Source organism: Hippocampus guttulatus, chromosome 7, assembly GCF_054856545.1.
Source record: "Hippocampus guttulatus isolate MCC_2025c chromosome 7, RoL_Hgut_1.0, whole genome shotgun sequence".
NCBI classification, from domain to species: domain Eukaryota; kingdom Metazoa; phylum Chordata; class Actinopteri; order Syngnathiformes; family Syngnathidae; genus Hippocampus; species Hippocampus guttulatus.
In genome coordinates, this window is record NC_141267.1 from 3985193 (window position 1) to 4008756 (window position 23564).

General features: G+C 41.4%; 1 protein-coding gene across 1 annotated transcript; it reads right to left on the minus strand.

Annotated features, from left to right (window-relative positions):
• Positions 1-13003: 13003 nt before the first annotated feature.
• Positions 13004-21324, minus strand: gorab (golgin, rab6-interacting). Its single transcript, XM_086116068.1, has 5 exons — positions 21128-21324; positions 20732-21047; positions 20516-20617; positions 20257-20397; positions 13004-14765 (listed from the first exon to the last, which is right to left on the minus strand). Exons 1-5 carry the CDS (start codon positions 21180-21182, stop codon positions 14333-14335), a joined length of 1047 nt encoding a protein of 348 aa, XP_085972194.1. The 5' UTR covers positions 21183-21324; the 3' UTR covers positions 13004-14332.
• Positions 21325-23564: the final 2240 nt, after the last annotated feature.

Here is a 23564-nt window from a genome sequence, read left to right on the forward strand (position 1 = left end):
TCTGGACATGTGCAAGTAGGTCACGAGCAAAACAACACCGAGTACAGTGCAAATAATGCTTCTCCGCACATGATACACAGCGACCGCTAAATTGTGTCATTTCAACTCAAAATTAATCTTTTGTTCATTTGAAACATGACTTTATGACTTGTCCAAAATTAAGAACTCAAACTTGAGCACGTATAAACACGGAAGCTTTTGGTATACCGTGATGCTGAGCTCTTCAGGCCAAATCAGCACAGCAGGAGCGTTGGGTGTGCTGGTGAATAGTTTTAGTGTAGTATTCGAAAAAAACCCCAAAAAACTTCAGCTCAGGTGTTTTTTTTTCTTCATTGGCCCTAATCCTCTTCCGTAAAAAACAAATACTTAAAATCAATGACAAAAAAGTACCGTTTAAATTAATGTGTCGCAATGACTAATATGCAACAAAAAAATATATATTATTTGCAAAAATACAAAGCGTTGATAAAAACAAACTAGACTGCGGATTACGACAATGTATCTTCCTGATGAAACACTTGACCAAAAATGAAAGATGCATGAAGACATGTCTATTGGCAATGTGTCAACACGCTACATCCCGTTGAATTGCCAAATTTATGCTCCCACCAAAATACATCACACGGAAACAATACTGTAGCTATCTTGACAAAGGAAAATGTCATTCAGCAAATATATACTCAGCTAATCCTAAAAACTAAAGTTACATAAACACAGTTTCAGTCGCCGTCAAAATGATAAGATGCTCATGTCTTAAAAGCCTTTCGCACCAAAAAAATGACTTATTAGAAATACCAGTGAACCTGCTGTTGTTGTTGTTGTTGTTTTTTTTCTACAGCAGTTGATTTTGAGCATAGTTTATGCGAATAGTTTTGGGCCCACATTCAAGACGATGAAAATGTTGATCATTAGGATGATGATGAGTATGGTGCTGATGATGGCCCCCGAAGCAGGACCCAAACCGCCGCCTCTCTGCCGCCGCTGTCCAGTGACCCCTGGTGCTGATTGGAGTATCGCTTTGGCTCCTGTCTCGTTTTATTTCCTTAATTGGGAGTAAATGGCCTTCTTGTTGACTCTTTACATCCTGTGCAGGGAACCACATGTTTCTGACACGCTCCCCCTGATCTCTGCTTGATTGCAGCGACTAAACCAGGAATTCACATCCTCCTGAGGAATGGTGGTTGTTCATACTAGCCGTTGTTGTTGGTTTGATTTAACAGATCGTAACTTACTAACATCTCCCGGCATAAATTCCCACATAATTGATTTTTTTTTTTTTTTTTTACATTCATTATTTGTATTATGAAATTAAATGCAGAACTACGAGACAAATTAAACCATGCATTTAGTGATAAATTATGTCACAGCTTTTCTTTTATTCCCACTTTGTGCTCTTCCTCTTTATTCATCAGCACATGCTAATCGTTTTTTTTTTAATGGTTTTTGTACCATGACAATACATAGCCAGCGTAGAGCCTCATTGCGAGGCAGATATGCAAGCAAAAAATATATATTTACTTCGTTAAATGTTGTCACGACTTTTGTTGTACGCAATGTATTCATCACGTTATGCCCTTCTTCTTTCTTCATTTGCAGACGGTCCAGTATGTGTGTGTATAATCTGCACACTTCACTTCACACAATTGCAAATCCTATGCTCATGGATCTGTGCGGGTCCGTTTATTTTATTTTATTTTTTTAATGAACTGCAACATTATCAGTCCCAAAAAAAGGAAACCTATGATGAATGATTCATTATTATTCAATGTGAATTCAGCTTTAAATATTATGATTGATCGCTGAAAAATATTCCAACTCAAATAGGCTACTCAACCTCAAAATCAGTAAGAAAAAGAGAGAAGCTGTAAAATCTACACTATTCCGAATCATGTTAGCTAGATGTAAATTGCTTTGTTCCAGTTGCAGCTATTATGAAATGCGCTATATAAATAAAGATGTATGGTATTGCATCGTATTTGGCCTATATAATGCCGATCACCCCAAAAATTAATGCAAAAGCGTTGACGGTTTAGTTCAACATTTAATCATGCAGTTTCATTTCTTCTAATTCTTAAAACCAAGGTCAAAAGTGAACCAACACCGGTTTTAAACAGTTGGTCGATCCGTTGCAATTCTGTGTTGTTACAACATAAAAAGTGATGTGTTTCTGATTAAAATAACCAGGGTAGTTATCGAGCAAATGGCCACGTGAAATGAATTTAGCAGCAATAATTTTTACTCATTACAAACCATTCACAACGCGAAATAAATCCGAGACCAAACTCTCATTTTGGAACAGATCATTAGAACAAACACACCTCTACTTCAGCTGTGCTCAGAATATCACCAAATACAAGTGAGTTAATTTCTCATTTTAAAGTCAAATTTCATTGGGGTTTTTTGTTTTTTTTTTTTTTTTTAATCATAACACTCTCCTTTGTATTTTGGGCATTAATCAAGTTAAGACACACACACACACACACACACAGAAAAAAGAGGACGGCGGATATTTTGTCGGCAATTTCTTTAGGCACTCTTGAAGTTGTGCACTTTGGCCTCTCCAAAGTCTCTTGTTTCATTGTGCCTTGGACATTTTGAACGACGGTGCCCCATTGATCATAGTTTAAAGAAGCAAATCAACTTCCAACAAACACGAAAAAAGTAAGATAAAAAAAAAGACTAATTACCAGTTTTAGTTTTAGACTAGTGCAACCCTGAAGTATAAATAAGGATTGTCGTGGTGTTTTTTTCGTGACGCATTGTCGCAAATTCAAGCCGATCACATTCATTGCAGGGTCGTTGACCTTGGTATGAGCAGGATAGAACAGAGGGTGGCAACTTCTCGTCCAGATTTTAAACCCAACTAATTAAAAGCTGCTTTTACAACTTCTCCGTCAGACAGCCAGATGTGACCAGAGTGCTGTAAACTCGCAAAGCTGAGACACTTGAGACACAGAGCGAGAGAGAGAGAGAGAGAGAGAGAGAGAGAGAGAGAGAGAGAGAGAGAGAGAGAGAGGGAGGGAGAGGGAGAGGGAGAGAGAGACCTATGCATTAACATCAAAATGTTAATGCATAGGTTTTTATTCCGGGTGAAGGAAATTCCTTTTCATAGAATTCCGGGGATGGGAATGTTTACTGTAATACAAACCGAAAATAATACTATAACAAAAACACAATGTACAGGAGAAAACACAAAACGTGACAAGAGGCTGTGAGGCAAGCTCAAGAAGCATTGAGAATAAACAAGCGCTTGGTACGAGAGTCTTGAGCAAGGCTGAATAATCCAACAGCAAGTAGTCGGCATGGCACTCTTTAAAAGGCAGATGGTAATGGTGAAAATCAGGACAGGTGCGGCTCTGGAGGGAACACCCTCACATTCCGCCGGAGGCTGGAACACAAACAAGACAGGATCATGACACACTCTAGTGTGGGGAAACAACCGATGTAGCCACAATGAGAGTAGGAATCGAAGGGCGGATACTTCGGTTACTGGACACCTTGCACTACCTCCAGATGAAGTTTGATGTTTCCTGTATTTTACTGAAATTGTGTTCCTTCCTGTGTTTCTTAGCCTATCAAAAACGCATCCAGCAACATGTATGCACCGTAATTCGTCTGTCTGTGCCAAATGAAAAAAAAGTAACAGGTTAACGTGTATCTACGACAGCCCATTTCGAGGCATAGAGCTGTTCAACATTTGTGCTACAAATAAAAAGATATTTTTTATCGATCTATCTGTCTATCCATCCATTCATTTCCAATTCCAATGAATTTGAGATGATGTGTTAGACATAAATAAAAACAGAATAAACTGATTTACAAATCATGTTCGACCTGTATTTAATTAAATACAGTATAAATATATTATATATACCGTACCTGTATATTATATATTAAAACTGATCGACTTTATTTCATTTAGCAAATAATCATGAACTTAGAATTTTATGGCTGCAACACGTTCCAAAAAAATCTGGGAGAAGGTCATGTACAACTGTCACATTACCGTTTCTTTTAACAGCATTTAATAAATGTTTGGGAACTAAGGGCACTAATTGTTGAAGCTATGTCGGTGGAATTCTTTCCCCATTCTTCCTTAATGTATAACTTCAGCTGTTCAACAGTCCAGGGTCTCCGTTGTCGTATTTTATGCTTCATAATGCACCACATATTTTCAATGGAAGACAGGTCTGGACTGCAGCAGGCTAGTCTCGTACCCGCACTGTTTCACTCCGAAGCTACGCTATTGTAACACATGCAGAATGTGGTTTGGCATTGTCTAGCTGAAATAAGCAGGGCCGTCCATGAAAAAGACTTGCTTGGATGACAGCATATGTTTCTCTTAAACTTATATGTACCTTTCAGCATTAATGGTGCCTACACAGATGGGTAAGTTACCTTTGTCATTAGCACTTAGAAAGCCACATAACATCACAGATACTGGCATTTGAACTTTGCATCCATAACCGTCCGGATGACACGACGTCCACAATTTCCAAAACAATTTGAAATGTGGACACGTCAGACCACAGCCGAGGCCAAATATGATGTTGGTAATGGTGAACTTGTTTTTTCAATTGAATATATAAACAGATAATAGAAATTTGGCACCAAGTAAAATTGAAAAAAAAATTGTCATCATTCAGCACAATTTACATGTTGAAAGGAATTAGGAAGAAGTAAAAAAAATTATCTAGTCCTACCCCTTGATCTTTGTGAGTTTTAATTTGTTTGATATTAATATAGTAATGGATCATTGAATTAGTGTATCTCAATCTGACAAGAAAAGGAAAAGTCGACATACAAACAAATGCTTTTACCCTGATGCGTGCTATACTTTTATATTCCTACAACTTTCGGTTTGTACAGGAACTGCATAGGCACACACTCCGGCACATTTATTTATCACTTCTCTCTCATACTTATAATCAATATTCTGTTACATGACAGCATTTAATCAATTTACCAACTTAAATCTGATTTATTTAGGGTTTTTTTTTTTGGTACTTTAGTTTTGAACCTGTTTTTGAACACAGCAAGAGAGTCACACATTTTCAGGTCAGTTTCAAAATTATTCCATAAAATAAGCACCTATTACAGAAACACACCTTTGCTTCATGTTTTTTCTTGTTTTGGATTTTTTGTAGAGGCTGGTCCCCCTTAAATCATTGCAACTCTCTCAAATTTCGAACAGCTTCTGAGTATTTTCGCAGAGCAGGTAATTGTGGACTTGTACATTAATTGGGCTATTTTAAAGTCAACTAAGTCACAAATGTTACAACCAATATTGACAAAATACTAATTCAATTCATTTGCTATTTCTGCAGTTTTCTCAATAACAGTATTTTTATCTTTAATAAAGTGTTTTGGGAAGTCAAATTTTTGAGAAATATTTCTGAATATGTGATTTAGTATACAGTATTCCATATTTCTTGTGTGTTGCTTTTATTCTGCTCTAATCATGCATGACAATGATCTCTCCTACTTGTTCTTATAATATTTACCGGTACTAATTTATTTTTATAGGTCTTATACTTTATTTCAGCATCTTTAGTTCTCAATTATATAAACGTTTTATGTTATTTTGTTTTTTAAACATGCGTTCTCTATACCTTTCATTATCCATGTCTTACTTTAGCCTTTATACTTCCTGGTGACTTTAGTTCATCAGAATCAGAATCATCTTTATTGGCCAAGTATGGAGAACACACAAGTAATTTATCTCTGGTAGTATAGGCTACCCTAGTGTCATCAATAACAAGCAACTGCGACAAACAAGGATATGACAAATAAGTATGGAAAGGCATTCGTAATGTAAGGGTACCGTTGTGCAGTACCGTTGTTCCACCCAATGACAGCTATGAGACAACGTGCAAAGTATCAGGCAGAGCTGAAGTGATCAATGGCAGAATACAGTACTATAACAGTTGTGCAACGATTAACTGCACCAACTGAACCATTTTTAAAGTGACCAGTGGCAGTATTTGTTGTACAAGTGTGCAATTGTGCAGATGTCCTTGAGCGGTTTAAAGTGTCTGGTGCTGTGGAATATAGATCAGTGACAATGGTTCAAGTCGGTACAGAGCTGGAGCTACAATGATTATTGCGTTAATGCTGTTCCACAGGTGTGTGAAAAATTGCAAAGAGCCACTATACAGGTAGATTTGGGTTACTGTTTAGGGAGTTAATGGCGAGAGGGAAGAAGCTGTTTGAATGTCTGCTTGATTTGGTCGTGCTTGCCTGAGGGGAGTACCTGGAAAAGGTGGTGAGCAGGGTGTGGGGGGTTCAGTAGGATTTTCCGTCCCCTTGTCTTGTTTCTTGCGGTGTGCAAGTCCTCAAGAGTGGGTCAGGCGGTGCCAATGATTTTTTTCCGCAGTCCTAACTGTCCGTTGCAGGAAATGGAAAACGTTTATCATATAAGGAGATGATAGTAGACTTAAATGCATCCTATGTAATATTTGGGGGTTCGTTTGACTAGACCGCAGACCAGTTTTGTTGTTCTGCGTCTAACTTAAAAGTAGCGATGGAACATTGTGTTCTTATTTTTCTTTCTGATATGTGAGCTATTAACTTGGGTTGCTTTTTTTTCTGAAAAATAATTATGAAAAATTGCAAAGACAGGGAAATGGTCACTTGTATCGGTAATGAGAAGTCCAACTTCCATTTTATGGTCAATTTTATTTACAACTTTTGGCCATAGCCTTGGTCCTACAGGAGTGGCGTCACTGGCTCGAGGGAGCTAAAGAGCAGTGCAGTGTTTACAGACCATGAAACCCTGGCCTACATTCGTTCCGCCAAACGTTTGAATTCACGTCAGGCACGTCAGGCCCAATGGGCTCACTCTAACCTATCGCCAAGGGTCCTGTAGTCAGAAGCCCTATGCTCTCTCCTGCCTTCACGATCCTGCAACGGATGAAACCACATGCTACAACGGGAGATCGAGCAGAGGATTACCCAAGCCTTCCGGAAGAATGTCCCGAAGGCCGTTTATGTGTTCCTGTGGCTTTTCGTTCAGAGGTGTTACATGCTTCTGAAGTTGCCTGCCATCCTGGAGTTAACCGGACGCTAAATCTCATAAATCAACGGTTCTGGTGGCCCAACCTCCATAAAGATGTCAAGGACTTTGTCGGGGCATGCTCTGCCTGTACTTGTGGCAAGACTTCTAGCTGCCCTCCAGTTGGGTTACTTCGGCCGTTGCCTGTATTCTTTCATCCCTGGTCACACATATCCTTGGATTTTGTTACTGGCCTACCAGTTTCCCAGGGTAAATCGGTTATCCTTAATGTGGTTGACCGATTTTCCGAACTGGAACATTTTTTGGCTTTATCCAAGATTCCATCATCCTTAGAGACTGCTCAGTTGCTAATCCGTCATGTGTTCCAAAACCACAGCATCCCAAGAGCCATTGTGTCAGATCGGGGCGGAAAATTGTGTTTCAAGTTTGGAAAATGTTTTGCAGAGATATCTGTGCCACCGCCAGTCTCTTGTCAGGTTATCGCCCGCAATCAAATGGACAGAGTTAGAGGGTGAACCAAGATCTGGTGACGGCCCTCCGATGTGACTGTCTCCATTAACCTGCTTCATGGGCCTGTCAACTTCCATGGGTTGAATACGCCCACAACACCCTTGTCTCGTCTGCCACAGGTCGGTCCCCGTTCATGGCTGCATACAGTTACCAACCCCCTCTAGTTCCCTCTCAAGAAGGCCAAGTGGGCATTCCTTCCATCCAGCTCCATCTTAAGCAGGCCCATCGTGTTTGGAGGGAGACCAGAGCAACTTCGTCACGCGCGGCTCAACGGAATCAACAAATCGCTGCTCACCAACGTCACCCTGCACGCGATTACTGTCCAGGACATCAGGTACGGCTCTTGACACGCGATTGATATCTGGCTGGCAACTCTCGGAAACTAGGACCAAGGTTCATCGGCCCATTCGAGATGGAGGCGATCGTGAACCCAGTGGGTGTCAAAATCTGTCTCCCACCAACTCTCAAGGTCCCTCCAGTCTTCCATGTGTCGCTGCTCAAGCCCATGGAGTCCAGCCCGCTGGCGCCACTGCCTGCAGCTTCCATCTCCTCCTTGCATTGTTGATGGGAATCCTGTGTACACGGTGAAGAAAATTCTGGATTCCAGGCGCAGAGGCAGTGCTGTGCAGTACTTGATTGACTGGGAAGGCTACGGTCCGGAAGAGCGTCAGTGGGTCCTCTGCGCCTGTATCCTGGACCCGTTACGCAATGATTTCCATGCTGCTCAACTGTCCAAACTAGGTAGTCTGCCAGGGGGCATCCGTTGAGGGGTGGGTACTATCATGTCTGTCTTGATTGTGTTCCAGCTCCAGCTACGGTAAGGGCAGGTGGACCTGTGCTTCATTGCCCCATCAAGCTTGGCTGGGTATTTAAGGACTCTGACTCCTGCTATTGCTTGTCGGATTATTGACCTTGATCGGTGTTGCGCTTCAAGTATTATTTTCTAGACCTCATGATACAATTCAGTCGCTCTCGTTTTCTTGTTTGTATTTTGTTATTTTACGACTGTATTGTTCTTGATTGCTGTCACGTTATTGGATTTTTGACATTTCGTTTTGCGTACACTCTGTCTTCTATCTAATCTGGCCTTTGCAAGCCTTTTTTTGTTGCATGCCTTGTTTATTTCTGACTTTTTGTGATCAGCGAATTCAGTTTATATTTTGTCAGTGCGATTTTCTTAAATAAACATTTTTGTAGTCGCACTTTCGCTGAGCCTGCATATTTGGATTCCTAAAACATTATTTGGTTCGGTGTGAACCTAACCCCACAGAACACTTTTTCACCTTGCATCCTTCCATCTAAGATAAGCTCAGACACAGAGAAGCCGGTGGCATTTCCTGGTGTTGTTAAAAAATAGCTTTAGCTTTGCATAGAAGAGTTTTATGTTTGTAAAGATGTGGCGCCGCACTATATTTACTGTCATTGATTTTCTGAGCTGTTCCTGAGGGCTAAGATGTGAATGACTGAGCAATTCAGGGAAGCTACTTCTTGCTGAATGTTCCAAACAGGTATTTGATAAGCATTCCTCAACTTTCTTTTTGGCCAGTTGTCTCAACTTCTTTGGAATGTGTTGCGGCCATAAAATTCAAAGTTAATGATTAATTCATGTTTATCAGCTTGAACATTAAATATCTTGTCTTTGTAGTGTATTCCATTAAATAGAGGTTGAATGATCTGTAAATCTTTTTTTTTTTTAAACACGTCTCTACTTGAGCGGAAATTGATTTGTGTGGGGGGGGGGGTGCCCCCCCCTACACACACACACACACACACACACACAGAAAGAGAGAAATTAAGCATTCCCTCACCAATGGGGGCGGTATCTCCTTCAAGCTCGGGTCCTTTACCAGAGGCCTGGGAACTTGAGGGTTCTGCGCACGATCTTAGCTGTTTCCAGTCTTGCACTCTGCATGGAGATGTCAGATGTCGTTCCTCATATCTGCAGCAGCCAACTATCCAGCTTTGGGGTAACTGCCCCCAGTGCCCTGATCACTAGTGCCTCCACTGTTTCCTTTACCCTCCATATTTTCTGTAGTTCTTCCTTAAGTCCTTGGTATTTCTCCAGATTTTACTGTTTTATTATTATTATGTTACTTTCATTCCGGACTCCTTGTCTTCTGATGTTTATCCTCCACCATGTCAGGTTGGTTGACAATCACCAGTTTGTCGTCTGGATCTGGAAGTCCAACAGGATCTTGGCTTGGCTGTTCTCAATCACTCTCTGATTTGTCTACTATCTTTATTCTGGGACCTTGAATCCGTATTTGGTACAGATGTTCCGGTACACTATTCCTGCTACCTGGTAATGCCGGTCCATGTATCTTACACCGTGCTGTGATATGCTGCATCTACATCTGGGGCTTCTTTGTACAGCCTACATCTGGGACCCTGGCCTCTATGGATCTTGTGTTTAGGTCTTGGTCTTGTGTTGCCATGATTAGTGCCTCATTGACATTAAACACACACATGTATTCTTTCATCCATCCATCCATTTTCCGATCCCCTTTGACTCACAAAGGTGCTGGAGCCTATCCCAGCTGTCTTCGATTTGTAGTGGATTTAAGACATGGTTGCATATTTCATTTTTCTCAAGTTTGCTTTGAACACAGCAGTCAGGCTATGTTGATTCTGTTGGTCCTTCTTGCGCGGAAGTCTCTCTATGGTTTTGTGTCGACATCATTTCGGATGACTACACTTGGTTCGATGACAACACTGGAGACGTTTTATTTTCAGTGTGGTCGCTTGGTCGCTACCACTGTACCGCTGAACCCTCGATGTGCCTCAGCACACCGTCGCCGTCAGACGAACACAGAGAAGCTCCACCCCCATTATTTATATGGACACGGACCACAGTAACCTTCCACACAAAATAGTTCCAAACAAGTAACAATCGTGTCAGTGACATACATCGTACTCAACAGGCATTCCTGCTCTTTATTCACCAGAGGCTCATCAACCTAGTCTCTTATTTCTCTCCCGAAACAGTGTCTTCTCCCGCTTGGTGTACTTAACTTCTCCGCTACGAACAATTTCTGTACAAAGCTCGTAATGGAGGCTCTCGCTGGCAATCCGGAGTGGAGTCGTTCGATGCAATGCGAATGATTTCAGCTTGAGTCTGGCTGTGGACAATGTTGACAGGCCTGCATGCAGTAGCCATACATTTAGCTATGGCTTCAGCAAATTTGTTCTTCGTCGTGTTATCCATTTTCTTTGCTTTGAAATTATCCATAGCTGTCCGTTTTAGACGAGGGGGCGGAGTACTCACATCTGCTGTGTGCTTGGCCATTAAGTGGTATTTCAGACTCGACGTGCGATGATGATAGCTCAGTTTACGACTGTAAAACATACCGGTAACTTTGGTCTTGTCAGTGTAACCATCTGGCAACTTTTTAAAAGTAAACTTTCCATTCATAAACTCTTAAAGTATCCGTTTTCGGTTTCTCACGCTTCCATGGCTGGTAAAACAGACATGGGCGTGGACTTCTACAGCGCGCTTGTTGTTTTGTTTCATGTACATGTACATGTATATGTAGAGGATTTGTTATGCCCCTTAATGTGTGGTCAATATACCATTTTAACTAACAGCTTCACGCAAGTCTTGCACTGTTATTAGATATGTTAGCATCTGCTGATTCGTCTGCCGCTGCCGTCGTTTGTGCTGCAACTGTTGGTCAATTATTATATTTAACTGTGTTATATCTCTAAAACTATAATAGCAAATGAAAGTTTAATAAACAAAACAGACTATTTCCCCAAAACCTTTAGTGTGGAGGAAGGCTAGCTTCATGCAGGTCTTGCACAACTGTTCTAAGGTACAGTAATCCCTCGTTTATTGCGGGATTACTGTGTTTAAAAAAGAACCAGTGATAAGTGAAATCCGTGAAGTAGGATTTATTAATTTTAAAAAAAATGTGAGAGGGGCCAAATTTATATTTCACATACAGCACATTTGACAATAAAGTTGTACTTGGTACTTGATAGTTAGCTTTATTTTTTACAGTTATTATACAATACTGAACTATGTATACAATGCAGAGGTGATTGCTCTAAGACTTCAAGGGAAGCTCAGCTTCCCCTAAAATGTCAGAAAGTGATCAAATATATGTGTGTACGTACAATTGGGTGGACATGACATTGACTAAATATGCGCTACAACGCGCTCAACTTTTGTTCCGAATCAGGTTCTTATTACTGGTTACGACACGACTCTCTTCTCATTCATTCCCGCAGCTTCACTGTGCTTTAAATTGTGTGGACGCTGAGCGTCGACCGGGCGGACGCTGGGCGTCTGGAGAGCTCAGTGTAGGTTGTCCCAATGCATTGAAACGAGACGAGTCATGGGATAAATGCTGGTTTTGTCCCGCCCATTGGACGCTCAGCGTCTCTGGGAGTCTATGGACAGTGGGCGTGTCTTGGCTGGCCCGGAAAAAACTCGGCTTTTCTGCATGATGATCTGTCTGAGGCTGAATCTCTTTTTGATTGACAGGGAAATGAGCCAATCACCAATGTTATGGTGAAGAGAACCTTCTAATTCTTTTGAAAAGGAATGAGAGTAGAATTCACGTATAAATAAATGGACACATTTTATGATGTACGCCGAAATTGAGCTTTCCCTCCTTGACAGACCAGCATCCGCCACTGATACAAAGACCAAAAATTTGCAAAGGTAAATTTGGCAAGCTGTACAGAGACGAGGTGCGGAGACTCTTCACATCGGTCAGTGACTTAGCCAATCAGGATGCAGAATGCAATTCACCGTTTAAAAGCAACACAAACTGCACAAAAAAAAAATAAATCAGTGAAAGAGCGAAGGCACGGAAAATGAACTGCGTTAGAGCAAGGGATCACTGTACTGTATTTTAGCATCTGCTGATTCAACCGCCATGTGTGGGAGCCCGTTTTTCAGCATTATTTTTCACACTGGTCATGCCTTCTGTCTCTGATTGGTTCCTCTTCCACAGACAAAGTAGTTTGAAAACTACAGACTCCCCTTTAAAGCACAGACTGTGAAGTTCTATTAAAGTTCAATTTCATAGTGTACTGTAATTTAATCGGGAGTGGGAGTATACAGCTTGAAGTGAGCACACTTGGCTTCTTGCAGGAAGAATATGTCACCAAGTGCCAAACTGCTGTTTGATGTTGCAGTTGTCTGCTGCTATTTAGTGGTGTAGGGTCATAAATCACTGCTCACAACACAAGACATGGGTGGGGGAGAACAGCAGTGGCTCATATCTCAAAAACCAATAAATTGGGTCACTGAAATTTCAAGGTACCACTATTAAAAATGTTATGGGGTTTTGAAGTTTCTAGAAACGCTTAAACCATAATCTTTTCATGTAAATCTTTTCAATTAAAATAATTAAAGACTTACCACAGGGTATTTAAATGCGCCTGTATGTAAAAATGCACAATTCTCTTCACTTGCTGTCGAGTGTAAACATTTGACTTTAACAACAAAATAGAAATCTGACGCAAAGGTTCAATGTTTACATGTTTATTTCCTGGTACATACATCGTAATCTGATACCGAATTTTGATTTTGTTTGAACCCACCCATTTATCATGGAGACAGTATAAGTTTAGGAACATGTGACACAGTTGTTTGTCTGGAAAAGCCTGAAAAAAGAATTACTTTAAAGTTTGGTGACATCAAAGTTGCACAGGATTTGTGGTTTTTGCAAACTAATAATTTAAAGTATTTTTCAAATTTATAGTATGTCCAATACTTTAGCACTCACCCAAACATTTGATGTTTAGTTACAAATACAGTGATCCCTCGCTACTTCGCTGTTCGTTTATCGCGGGTTCAGTGCATCGCGGATTTTTTCAAACATATTAAAAAAAAATCTTTTTTTTTTTTTACATATACATGGAGCACAGTACTGTATATGTTGCTCTATGTGACTCGCTGTTGTTTTGCAGCTTCTCGCGGACTGTTTGCGGACTTAAAAAAAATACAGTATATATATATATATATATATATATATATATATACATACTGTATATATATATATATATATATATATATACTGTATATATATATACAGTATATATATATATCAGTATATATATATATATACTGTATACATTTTAACCTGTTTATGTTAATTGGACGCTACTTCGCGGATTTTCGTTTATCGCGGGTGGTTTTGGTCCCCATTAACCGCGATAAACGAGGGATTACTGTAATGTTTTTCCTTGTAAATTGTGTATCAAATCCAGATATAATAAATATTGGACAGTACTTCCTTGATATTCGTGATCCGCCAATTTGGTTTTTGGAACCCTGCTGAAAAACTCACAAATTTGCTATTTTTCTCCTCTGGCCATATGCCTGTCAGTTTGGCCATAATTATCAATCCATCCACCCATCCATTCATTTTCCGAACCGCTTTATCCACAGGGGGCGCGGGGCGTGCTGGAGCCTATCCCAGCTCTCTTCGGGAATTAGGCGGGAGAAACCCCGAACCGGTTTCCAGCCAATCGCAGGGCACACATAGACGAACTACCATTCACACTCACAATCACACCTAGGGACAATTTAGAGTTCCATTAACCTGCCATACATGTTTTTTGGAAATGTGGGAGGAACCGGAGTACCCGGAGAAAACCCACGCAGGCACGGGAAGAACATGCCGACTCCACACAGGAAGGCCGGAGCCAGAATCAAATCCTGCACACCTCCGCACTGTGAGGCGGACGTGCTCAGCAGTTGCCCACCGTTAGACCCTGAACATGTAAATATAATCTGAAAATTATACAATGCTGTAGTGTTTATGACTCCCTCTTTGACGAATGGACAATGTCTCATGTCTGAGTCAACGGTTCATCCTGACAACACTTTTTTACTTCCGCTTTACAATTTTGCTCAGGCTGGACTTCATCACTCAATTGGTGCTCCAGCTGGAGGCCATCGTCCTTCTTCTGACTTTCCTCCTCTGTGCATGTCCATTGCACTGTTGCCTCCAGACTCTCCGAGACACCATGCTGCTCTTTCACACGTCCTTGCAATTCAAAGTTCCTCACGTTGTCGTCTTCAACGTTCTGCCTTCCGAGCTCCTCCTCAGTGGCCTCAAGCTGCAACTGCTGCATCAGTTGTTCTAGCTTGACGGCTTTGCGTAGCTCATTTTGTTGGATAATAGCACAAAGGTGTTCTGTCAGCTGCTCCTTCATGTCTGTTTTCTTCTGGAGTTCTAACTTGGCCACGACATACTCCGTCTCTGCCTTGTCATACCGCTTTCTGTTGGGAAGGGAGGGAAATGAAAAAAGGGAGATCTAAAACACAAAAAAATGACACCCAAACTTAAAATATCACAAGGACTATCACTTTTTGACTGACCTATTCCTTACCGTTCTGTTTATTTCGAATGTGCAAGGTGTTCTATCATTAAGAAGTGTCAAGTAGCAAATCACTTAATAATATGCCAGTGCATGCATGCCATCACCTTTTTTTTCTTGCCAATTAATTTCTCTTTGCTTTGTTGACTTATATTATGCAAGATCCAAGTTACTAGGGCCTGACCAATTAATCAGCCGGCCAATTAAATCGGACGATTATAGACCTTCAAATGTCAAACAAAAATCACTGGCCAAAGTTTACAGATTCTTTTTACCTTTTACATACAGCAGTGACACAATACTGGTTTCATTATTTATTGCACACAATTCTATCGCAAAACCTAGTTTCCTTAAATATATTTGATGACATTTGTTGAGAAGGTCATTCTATGGATCTGTCATTCGATACAAAGTAAATCTTTATTTTTACAAACAAAGCAAGTTGCGCAAGGAATTTGTGTGCTTGTCACTATTTTACATACAAACAAAAGTCACCATTTGTTTAAAAAAAAGTATGAAATTTGACACACATTCAACAACTGAAATCAGAAATACGCATAACAAGGGTAACTGTCCTGATAACTTCATTAACGAAATGCTTTTTTCTGCCACTGGATATTTGCGTCCATGAGGAAGTTGAATCTCAGATTCAGGAGGGGGTTTTTGTCCTGGTTGTGGAACAGTGGAAAAGCTCGACACCATCGGCAGGGTACTCAAGGATGCGTGGGAATTTGCTCAACGGGTGTGTCTCTGCTTTTTGGACGTGGTACATGTTCGACCGGGTACCACGAGGGATCTTGTGGGAGGTGCATCAGGAGTATGGGGTACTGGATGGGCCGGGGTCAGATTTTGGTCCACATTGCCGGCATTAACAGAGTATCTGCAGGTCTCATCAAATCTAATTTTATGCTTTTTAATGCAACCTAAAACAAACAGCAACCACGAGGGGTGCAGGGGGAAATGGGGGGGGGGGGTGCATTTTATTAATCTAGATTTTTGTGTTAGTCAACACAGAAGCCAAAGCATCCTCTGAGTTTTACAAAAACGTTAGCGGTCAGCAATCTGAAATTAGAGCTAGTAATTCTCATTCAAAGTTTGTTTCATTTGCAATTGGCCGATGGCATTGGCAAAGAATGGGAAACTGGAGCACCAGAGAATTTTAAAATGGTACACAGCAGCTACGATTGTGAGGTTTCTGCACTTACAACGCTGTAAAAATTCATCCCTGCCTCCGTGTCACATCTCCCACAAAGGTAGGTGGTGATTTCCCTTTCACCAACTCTTGTATCTATCTACTTTATTTTTCTGTTTTGTTCATGTTAGGGTCAGTTATGGCTGCTGCTCATAATGGCATGCTTGTGTGCACGTGTGCATGCATGCGCGCATGTGTATGCGTGTATGTGCGGTTACCGTTTGATTGTGGAAGGATGGCTACTTAAACATCTACATTATTGGCCTTTTATTTGGCAGCATCTCAGCCTGGGACAGAAAGAGACTAGAGCGACTGGTCAGGAAGGCCAGTTCTGTCCTGGGTTGCTCCCTTGACACTCTGGAGGAGGTGGGCAACAGAAGGATGCTAACTAAGCTAAAAGCTATGATGGACAGTCCCTCCCACCCTCTCCAGCCCACCCTGACAGCACTAGGTAGCTTCTTCAGCCAGAGACTGTTACACCCGCGCTGCAAGAAGGAGAGATACAGACGCTCGTTCCTACCAACTGCTGTCAGGCTGCTGAATAAAAAATAGCAACAATAATATTTAATAATTGAATGATGTGGAAAACAACTGTAAATAGCACTGCGATTTATCCATTTTGTATTTATATTGCACTTAATTGGACGGTGTTTGTTTGTTTTTTCTTCTTCTTTCTGCCTACATTCTTGCTGCTGGAGGCTGTAAATTTCCCCAGTGTGGGACTAATAAAAGATATCTTATCTTATCTTATCTTTTGATAACAGGTATGCTGCTGTTTGGTGTTGGCAGCTTGCTGTTCTATCGCAAAATTCAACCGACGGGAGAGGCTCTATTGGAAGTGAAGAAGCTGCCGGTCACTCTGGATGGCTTGGCGCGAATGTCCAACACTCAGACTCAAGCGGTGACTGAGCTCAATCGCAATATTGTTGTGATTTTGGAGCGACTCCGCGCGATCGATAATACCATGGAGACGTTGGAATCCATGCTGCGGAAAGAATTTCTGGATCAGACTGATCGGCGCCACTGAGGAGATACAGACCAAGGACTCAAGGCTGTCTGGAATTGTTGGCGGCCGTCTCTCCAAAACAAACAACGCTATCTGGCCTTTCCCCTGGATGGAAATACGCACGGAGTCTAGGGCCCCCACCACCACCCCGCTCCTTCTCGGCCATGGACTGATAAGCCGGGACTGTCTTCATGATGAGCAGACCTCGACGATGCAGCTATGACCTGTACACGAATAGACATACACAACTGGACAACCACACGCGCATACACATCCTTGTTATCACCGTCTTCATCGCTCCAATTCTTTTTCCCCCGTGACGTGGTTCGATAATGCGGAGCGCAACGGTGGACCGTGCGGCTGGTCATTACGGCCGCGTCGCGGTTACCCCCCCCCCCCTTCCCATTCATCCTCCCCCTTATTACATGTTATGTCTTGTGACTTGTTGTAACTGTCATATGCTTATTTATGTGCTAGGGTCTTTTTTTATCCTGGACTTAAATTATCCTCGGAAGAGGATAGTTCGAGCGTGTTTTTTTTTCCCTCTCCCTACCCAGCGTTTTTCCTTTCTGAATTCTGATTGTAATTTCCCCATTGCGGGACAAATAAAGGATAACTTATCTTATCTTAAAAAGTAGATTTTGTGTAAAGGTATCCCTGCTGTAGACAAACAACCATTCACACTCACAATCACACCTACCAACAATTTAGAGTGGTCAATGCATGCAAACTACCATGCATGTTTTTGGAATGTAAAAACCGGAATGCCTGGAGAAAACCCACACATGCACAGGGAGAACATGAAAACTCCCCACAGGAAGGCCAGGGCCCAGAATCGAACCCATGACCTCTGCACTGTGAGGCGGACGTGCTAACCAGTCAACACCGTGCCACCCAAAACAGAATACAATGATTTACATCATGTTCAACCTTTATTGATGTGAATTTATTTTGGCATTTCCTTGAGCGTAGCTCCAACAGAACGATCAGATGTCAGTAAAATGTGGGAGACTGGACTGTCTCCGAAGTGTTTGTTATTTATTCCTTTGTTGTGTACTGTATTCACAAATGAGGAAATCACCAAATAAATTCTGTAGGGGGTCTATAGAATTTATTTTGTGATTTCCTCGCTTGATTTTCTGTTTTGATGTATTATTTTCAATTTTTGTAGTTTCATTGAAGTAATCGTTAGTTTACGTTTTTCAGAGGTGGTCTTGAATGCCTCTCGAGTCAAACGGAAGAAGTCACGGAGACACACAAAGATGTACCTGTATTTGTTGAGACTGTTTTAAAAAATTAACACCACAGCTCTCCTTTTTTCGGAGCTGCAACAAAAACTTATTTAATAAAGCAGCGACACAGTTCACTAAACCAACAGCAAGTTATAACATTGGAAGCATGTCTCCAGGAAGGAGCCATCTTGGAGTCGTATTACCGTAATGACCATACACAAGATGCACCGGATTTTAAGGCGCTCAGTGAGCTTTTAAGAAAATTGAAGACTTTTTGGTGAGCCCGATAGTGCGGAAAATACAGTACCATATTTTCCTGCGGCTTTTTATGTGACAGTTTCTTTATGGATTTTTACTGGCGATCATAAAGTCATCAATATATTCACCAATTTTCGTTACATCTAACCAATGAAATAACCCGACGCGTCACAGTGGACCAAGGAAAATGTTCGAGTCCGCCCTCATACTGAATACTCGTCAGCTATTTGCGGTTGGAACAACATGATTTAAAGCTGCAGGAGGAGCCCACTGGCTTGCTGGCTGAGAGAGAGCGAGCAAGCGAGAGAGAATGACAGGAATGCTTCGGCGTGTATGTTTAGCAGTGTACGGGGCTGTATGAAGGAGGAATTGAGAGTCAAAATGAGCAGATTTCAGTTTCGTAAATTTAGTAATTGGGAACAAGTGCAATAAACAGTTAGACTGCGTTTGCACTGCAGAGATAAGACAATCTGTACAAATTAGTTTTTTACGGCTAAATTTTGCTGTTGCAGCTTTTAAGTAGGTGGAATCCGGAAATTACGTTACACACTATACAGTATTTTTATTCTTCTTATTATTATTATTGCACTGAACAGTGGTCGACTAGGGAGCACGTCTGCCTCATAGTGCAGAGGCACAGCGTTTCAATCGGCTCCAATCTTCCTGTGTGGAGTTTCCATGTTCTCCCCATGCCTGCGTGGGCTTTCTCCGGGTACACCGCTTTCCTCCCACATTCCAAAAACATTCATGACAGCTTAATGAAACGCTAAATTGTCCAAAGGTGTGACTGTGAGTCTGTGGATTATTTTTAATAATAATCATAATAAAAAAATGTACAGGAGACATGGCATGGAGAAGATGGATTCAAATTGGACTACGGTACTTTAGCCAATCTGAACACAGAATACAATCTATTAATAGACTGCAAGAGACAGCCTATCCCAGCTGTCTTTTTTTGTACAAAAATTTACATATTTATTTTTGTAAATATATAACTGTCTCGGAACACTTTTTGTTATAATACATCCTGTAAATTGGTTATTGCTCTCACTTTTTTTGTATACCACCCTTAGGGATTAAGAATGGTTATCCCTTTCTCTTTTGTTGTGCAACTTACCCTTAAAGGGTGTGTAACAACATGTCATCATTTTCAGTTGAGAGGAAGTGGCAAAACGTGTGAATTATATATGAAAAACAATGAAGTTATCAAATTCATTCTGGACGAAATATTAATTTTTGCCATCCATCCATTTTCTAATCCGCTTATCCTCATGATGTGCTGAAGCCTATCACAGCTGTCTTTGGGCAGTAGGCGGGGTACACCCTGAAATGGTTGCCGGCCAATCGCAGGGCACACATAGACGAACAACCATCCGCGCTCACACTCACACCTTGGGACAATTTCAAGTGTTCCATGAACCTGCCGTGCATGTTTTTGGAATGTCGAAGAAAACCGGAGTACCTGGAGAAAACCCACGCAGGCACGGGGAGAACACGCAAACTCCACAGAGGAAGGCCGGAGCCACAATTGAACCCTGCACCTCTGTACTGCGAGGCGGATGTGCTAACCAGTCGCCCACTGTGCCGCGATGTTAACTTTTTACTGATGAAAATTGCTAAAGTAATTTTCGTTACCCTTTAAGTTGAACTATTGGTAGTCGCTTTTTTTCATGTCTGTGTATGTGTAAGCAACCATAGCTGTTACCTGGCAGTTGTGTAGTCCCAGCTAGCTTGTTCGATCTTTCCTCTGAGAATGCCGATGTCACTGGAAACCATCTCATCAAGGGCTTGCAGGTCATTCTGGATTCTGTTCAGCTTCACAGCTTCAGCTTGAGTTTGCTTAGACCTACGCAGAAGAACCATAATGAAACTAAAAACTTTTCAACATTCAGGTTCTTGCTTTTTGTTTGTTTTGTTTTTTTTGACAGCCATGATCCTGTATTGTACCTAACCAAAAAACTTACTTTTCAGCTATAGTTTTTGCAAGCAGAGCCTTCTTGCGCTTATTCCTTTCTTCTATAACCTTTTGTTCCCGTTGCAGTTGCTCCAGGCGATTCTTCTCTCGACTGCAACATTTTAAGCAATGTTTTTTTAATAGTTTACCTTAAATGAAAAACAAGGCCGTGCCGTTCATGACAGTTTGGGATTTACCGAATAAAAGGGAAAACAAAACTACTAACAGTTCAACCTCTTGTTTCTCAAGCTCCTTGACGACCAGAGTTCGCTTCTCCGCTGCTTCTTTACAGTTGTCTTGCGTCTTTTCCTCGATGAGAGTCTGCTGCGCATTGCTTTTCTCAGACGGACTTCCTGGTGCAATGTGCTCAAGATCACGCTCACCCTTCGATGGCATCTTATTGAGCTGCTGCTCCGGTGGAAGTTCAAGAGACACAAAACCAGCGCATGCCTGAGCGGCTCTCTCCAACGTCTTCTTTCTTTGTAGTTGTTGCCGATTCCGGCTGGGCGGTCGTAGTTTGCTCTTACTTGCTATCACAGAGTCTGTAACGACGACGTTCTTTTGCAGCAAATTCGAACAAACAATACATAAATGAGACAAGTCAAACGTGATGACAGGTTACCTTTTTGCTGCATTCTTCGCAGTTCCTCTTCCGAAAACCCAGCCCACCCGCTCATTTTATTATTTCAAACTTAAACTCCCAAAAATGCGATTAAAATGCTGACAGAAGGAGTAAGACAGCTCGTTTCAGTGACAGTACAATGCAAATCAAGTTTGCTGTCTTGGTGGCGTCTACGAGACCATAGAGCCATCACTCGACAGCCATGTTTTTTGTATTTATGGTTGAAGCCCACGTGATGCCACGTCAAGGACCTGCAACACTCTGAGTTGTCCCAAGACAGGCCTGAGTAAAAAAAAAAAAAACAGAATACAACTGCAGCATAGTTAATTCTACGACAAAAATCCTTGTATCAACGTTCTTTTCGTTTCGGTTGGAAGTTGGAAAAGTGAAAACTGACTCAATATTTTGTGAATTGTTTTTAAATCTGTCCATTTTTTCATATTTTGGCTCAGATCAAAAACAGTAAATTGGCCACAAGATTGAGTTGATATTCATTCATTCATCTTCCGTAGCCTATCCCAGCTGTCTCCGGGCAGTAGGCGGGGGACACCCTGAATCGGTTGCCAGCCAATCGCAGTGAGTTGATATTAATATCTGTCATTTAAAAAGGACCTGGTATAGTCTTTTTTTCAAGAACAAAGAATTACATTCGTGTTAACGTTTGTTTGTTTTGTTTTTCTATGCAAACAATTGGAATGAGAGAAATGAGAAAAGTCCACGAAGGTCTTGTCATTTCATGGATCACTTAGGACCAAGGAACGATAGCAATTCTAATTCGAGAAATAAGAAGTCCGGGGCGGGACGGTAGGCAACTGCTGAGCACGTCGGCCTCACAACGCAGAGGTGCTGGGTTCAATTCCAGCTCTGGTTTTCCTGTGAGGAGTTTGCATGTTCTCCCCGTGCCTGCGTGGGTTTTCTCCGGGGAGTTCGTTTTCCTCCGACATTACAAAGACATGTATGGCAGGTTGATTGGGCGCTCCAAATTGTCCCTTAGTGTGTTTGTGAGTGCGGATGGTTGTTTATCGTTAAGCTCCAGCAAGCCCGTGACCCTTAATTGTGAAGATAAACTGATGTGAAAATGGATAAATGGATAGAAGAAAAGGCTACTTAAAAGACTGCAAGCACAACTTTTTCTGATCCGCTTGTCCCGCGGGTCGGCAACACGCGGCTCCAGAGCTGCATGTGGCTCTTTAGCGGCATCATGTTGCTTCCTGGAGCTTTATAAAAAAAAATTGAAAATGGAAAAAGATGTGGGAGGGAAATGTATTTTTTTGTTTTAAATATGTTGTCTGTAGGAGTAAAAACATGACACAAACATTCTTAACATTTACCAATGCCGTAAAAATGTGTAGAAATATTACATTTCAACATTTATGTCAACGAAGATTTGCGTCATAGGCTGCGACACACGTTTCTATTAGCAGGGCGGGATGCAAGGCAGGTGGCTGTTGCAAAAAAATAAACAAATAAATAAAAATAAAAAAACGGCGTTTCATGTACAATTCACCGAGGGTACTGGCAAAGAGAATCTGGAGGGCTGTGAAAAGCATTGTTAAAACTGTACACGTGGGCTAAGATAGTCAAAAACGCTGCAAAAGTGCGTCCCATGCCTCTGCGTCAGATCTCGACGAAGGTCGGTAGGCATGCGTCTGTCAGTGTGTTGTGTATGCGCGGGTCGATTGCGGTAGGTTGGATGAACGAAAATTAGATCTTCGGTCAAAAAAGTTTGGGCACCCCTGCCCTACAGAATGCACTGCATGGGGAAAAATAATAATCATGAAGGCTGATCGTGTAATTGTAGCAAACTTAGTCATTTTGATAGTAGGCTAATATAGCTCATATAGATATAGTATAGATACATGTTCCAGCAAAGAAAAAAGGAGAGCTGCGGTGTTGTTGTTTTTTTTTAAACGTACACTTTATTTATGCTTTTTTTTCCGACTCTGTGCCGTCCTCTCGGTGTTCGACTCGAGAGGCGTTCAAAGACAGCCTCCGAAAAACGGAAATTAATGATGACTCACATGACACTAAGAAAAGCAAAAAATCAAGCGAGGAAATCACAAAATACATTCTATGGGGGCATTTGTGAACACACGACAAAAGAATGAATAACAAACAATTCTGAGACAGTCCAGTCTCCTACATACATACAGTCTGTGTTTCCTTCATTGGTTTCATAGAAGGCTTTTATTTTTTTGCGGCTCCAGACATATTTGGTTTTTATTTTTTATTTTTTTTGTCCTATATGGCTCTTTCAACATTTTGGGTTGCCGACCCCTGGCTTATCCTCATTTCCCCATTTCAGAGTGGAGCCTGCCTACTACTGAAGGGATAGCCTCCAGCAGGCCCGGGACCCATGTGAGGATTAGTGGATAGGAAAATAGATGGATCTTTCCATCATTGTTTTGACGATCCAAATCAGCATCTTTTTTTTTTT

Excerpts from the sequence above, each read along its gene's own strand:
- gorab (XM_086116068.1), bottom strand. The coding sequence starts at position 21,182 with ATGAGCGGGTGGGCTGGGTTTTCGGAAGAGGAACTGCGAAGAATGCAG. Across the intron at positions 21,048-21,127 it reads GCGAAGAATGCAGCAAAAAG|ACTCTGTGATAGCAAGTAAG; the intron begins GTAACCTGTCAT and ends TCGTCGTTACAG. Across the intron at positions 20,398-20,515 it reads GCAAAAACTATAGCTGAAAA|GTCTAAGCAAACTCAAGCTG; the intron begins GTAAGTTTTTTG and ends TCTTCTGCGTAG.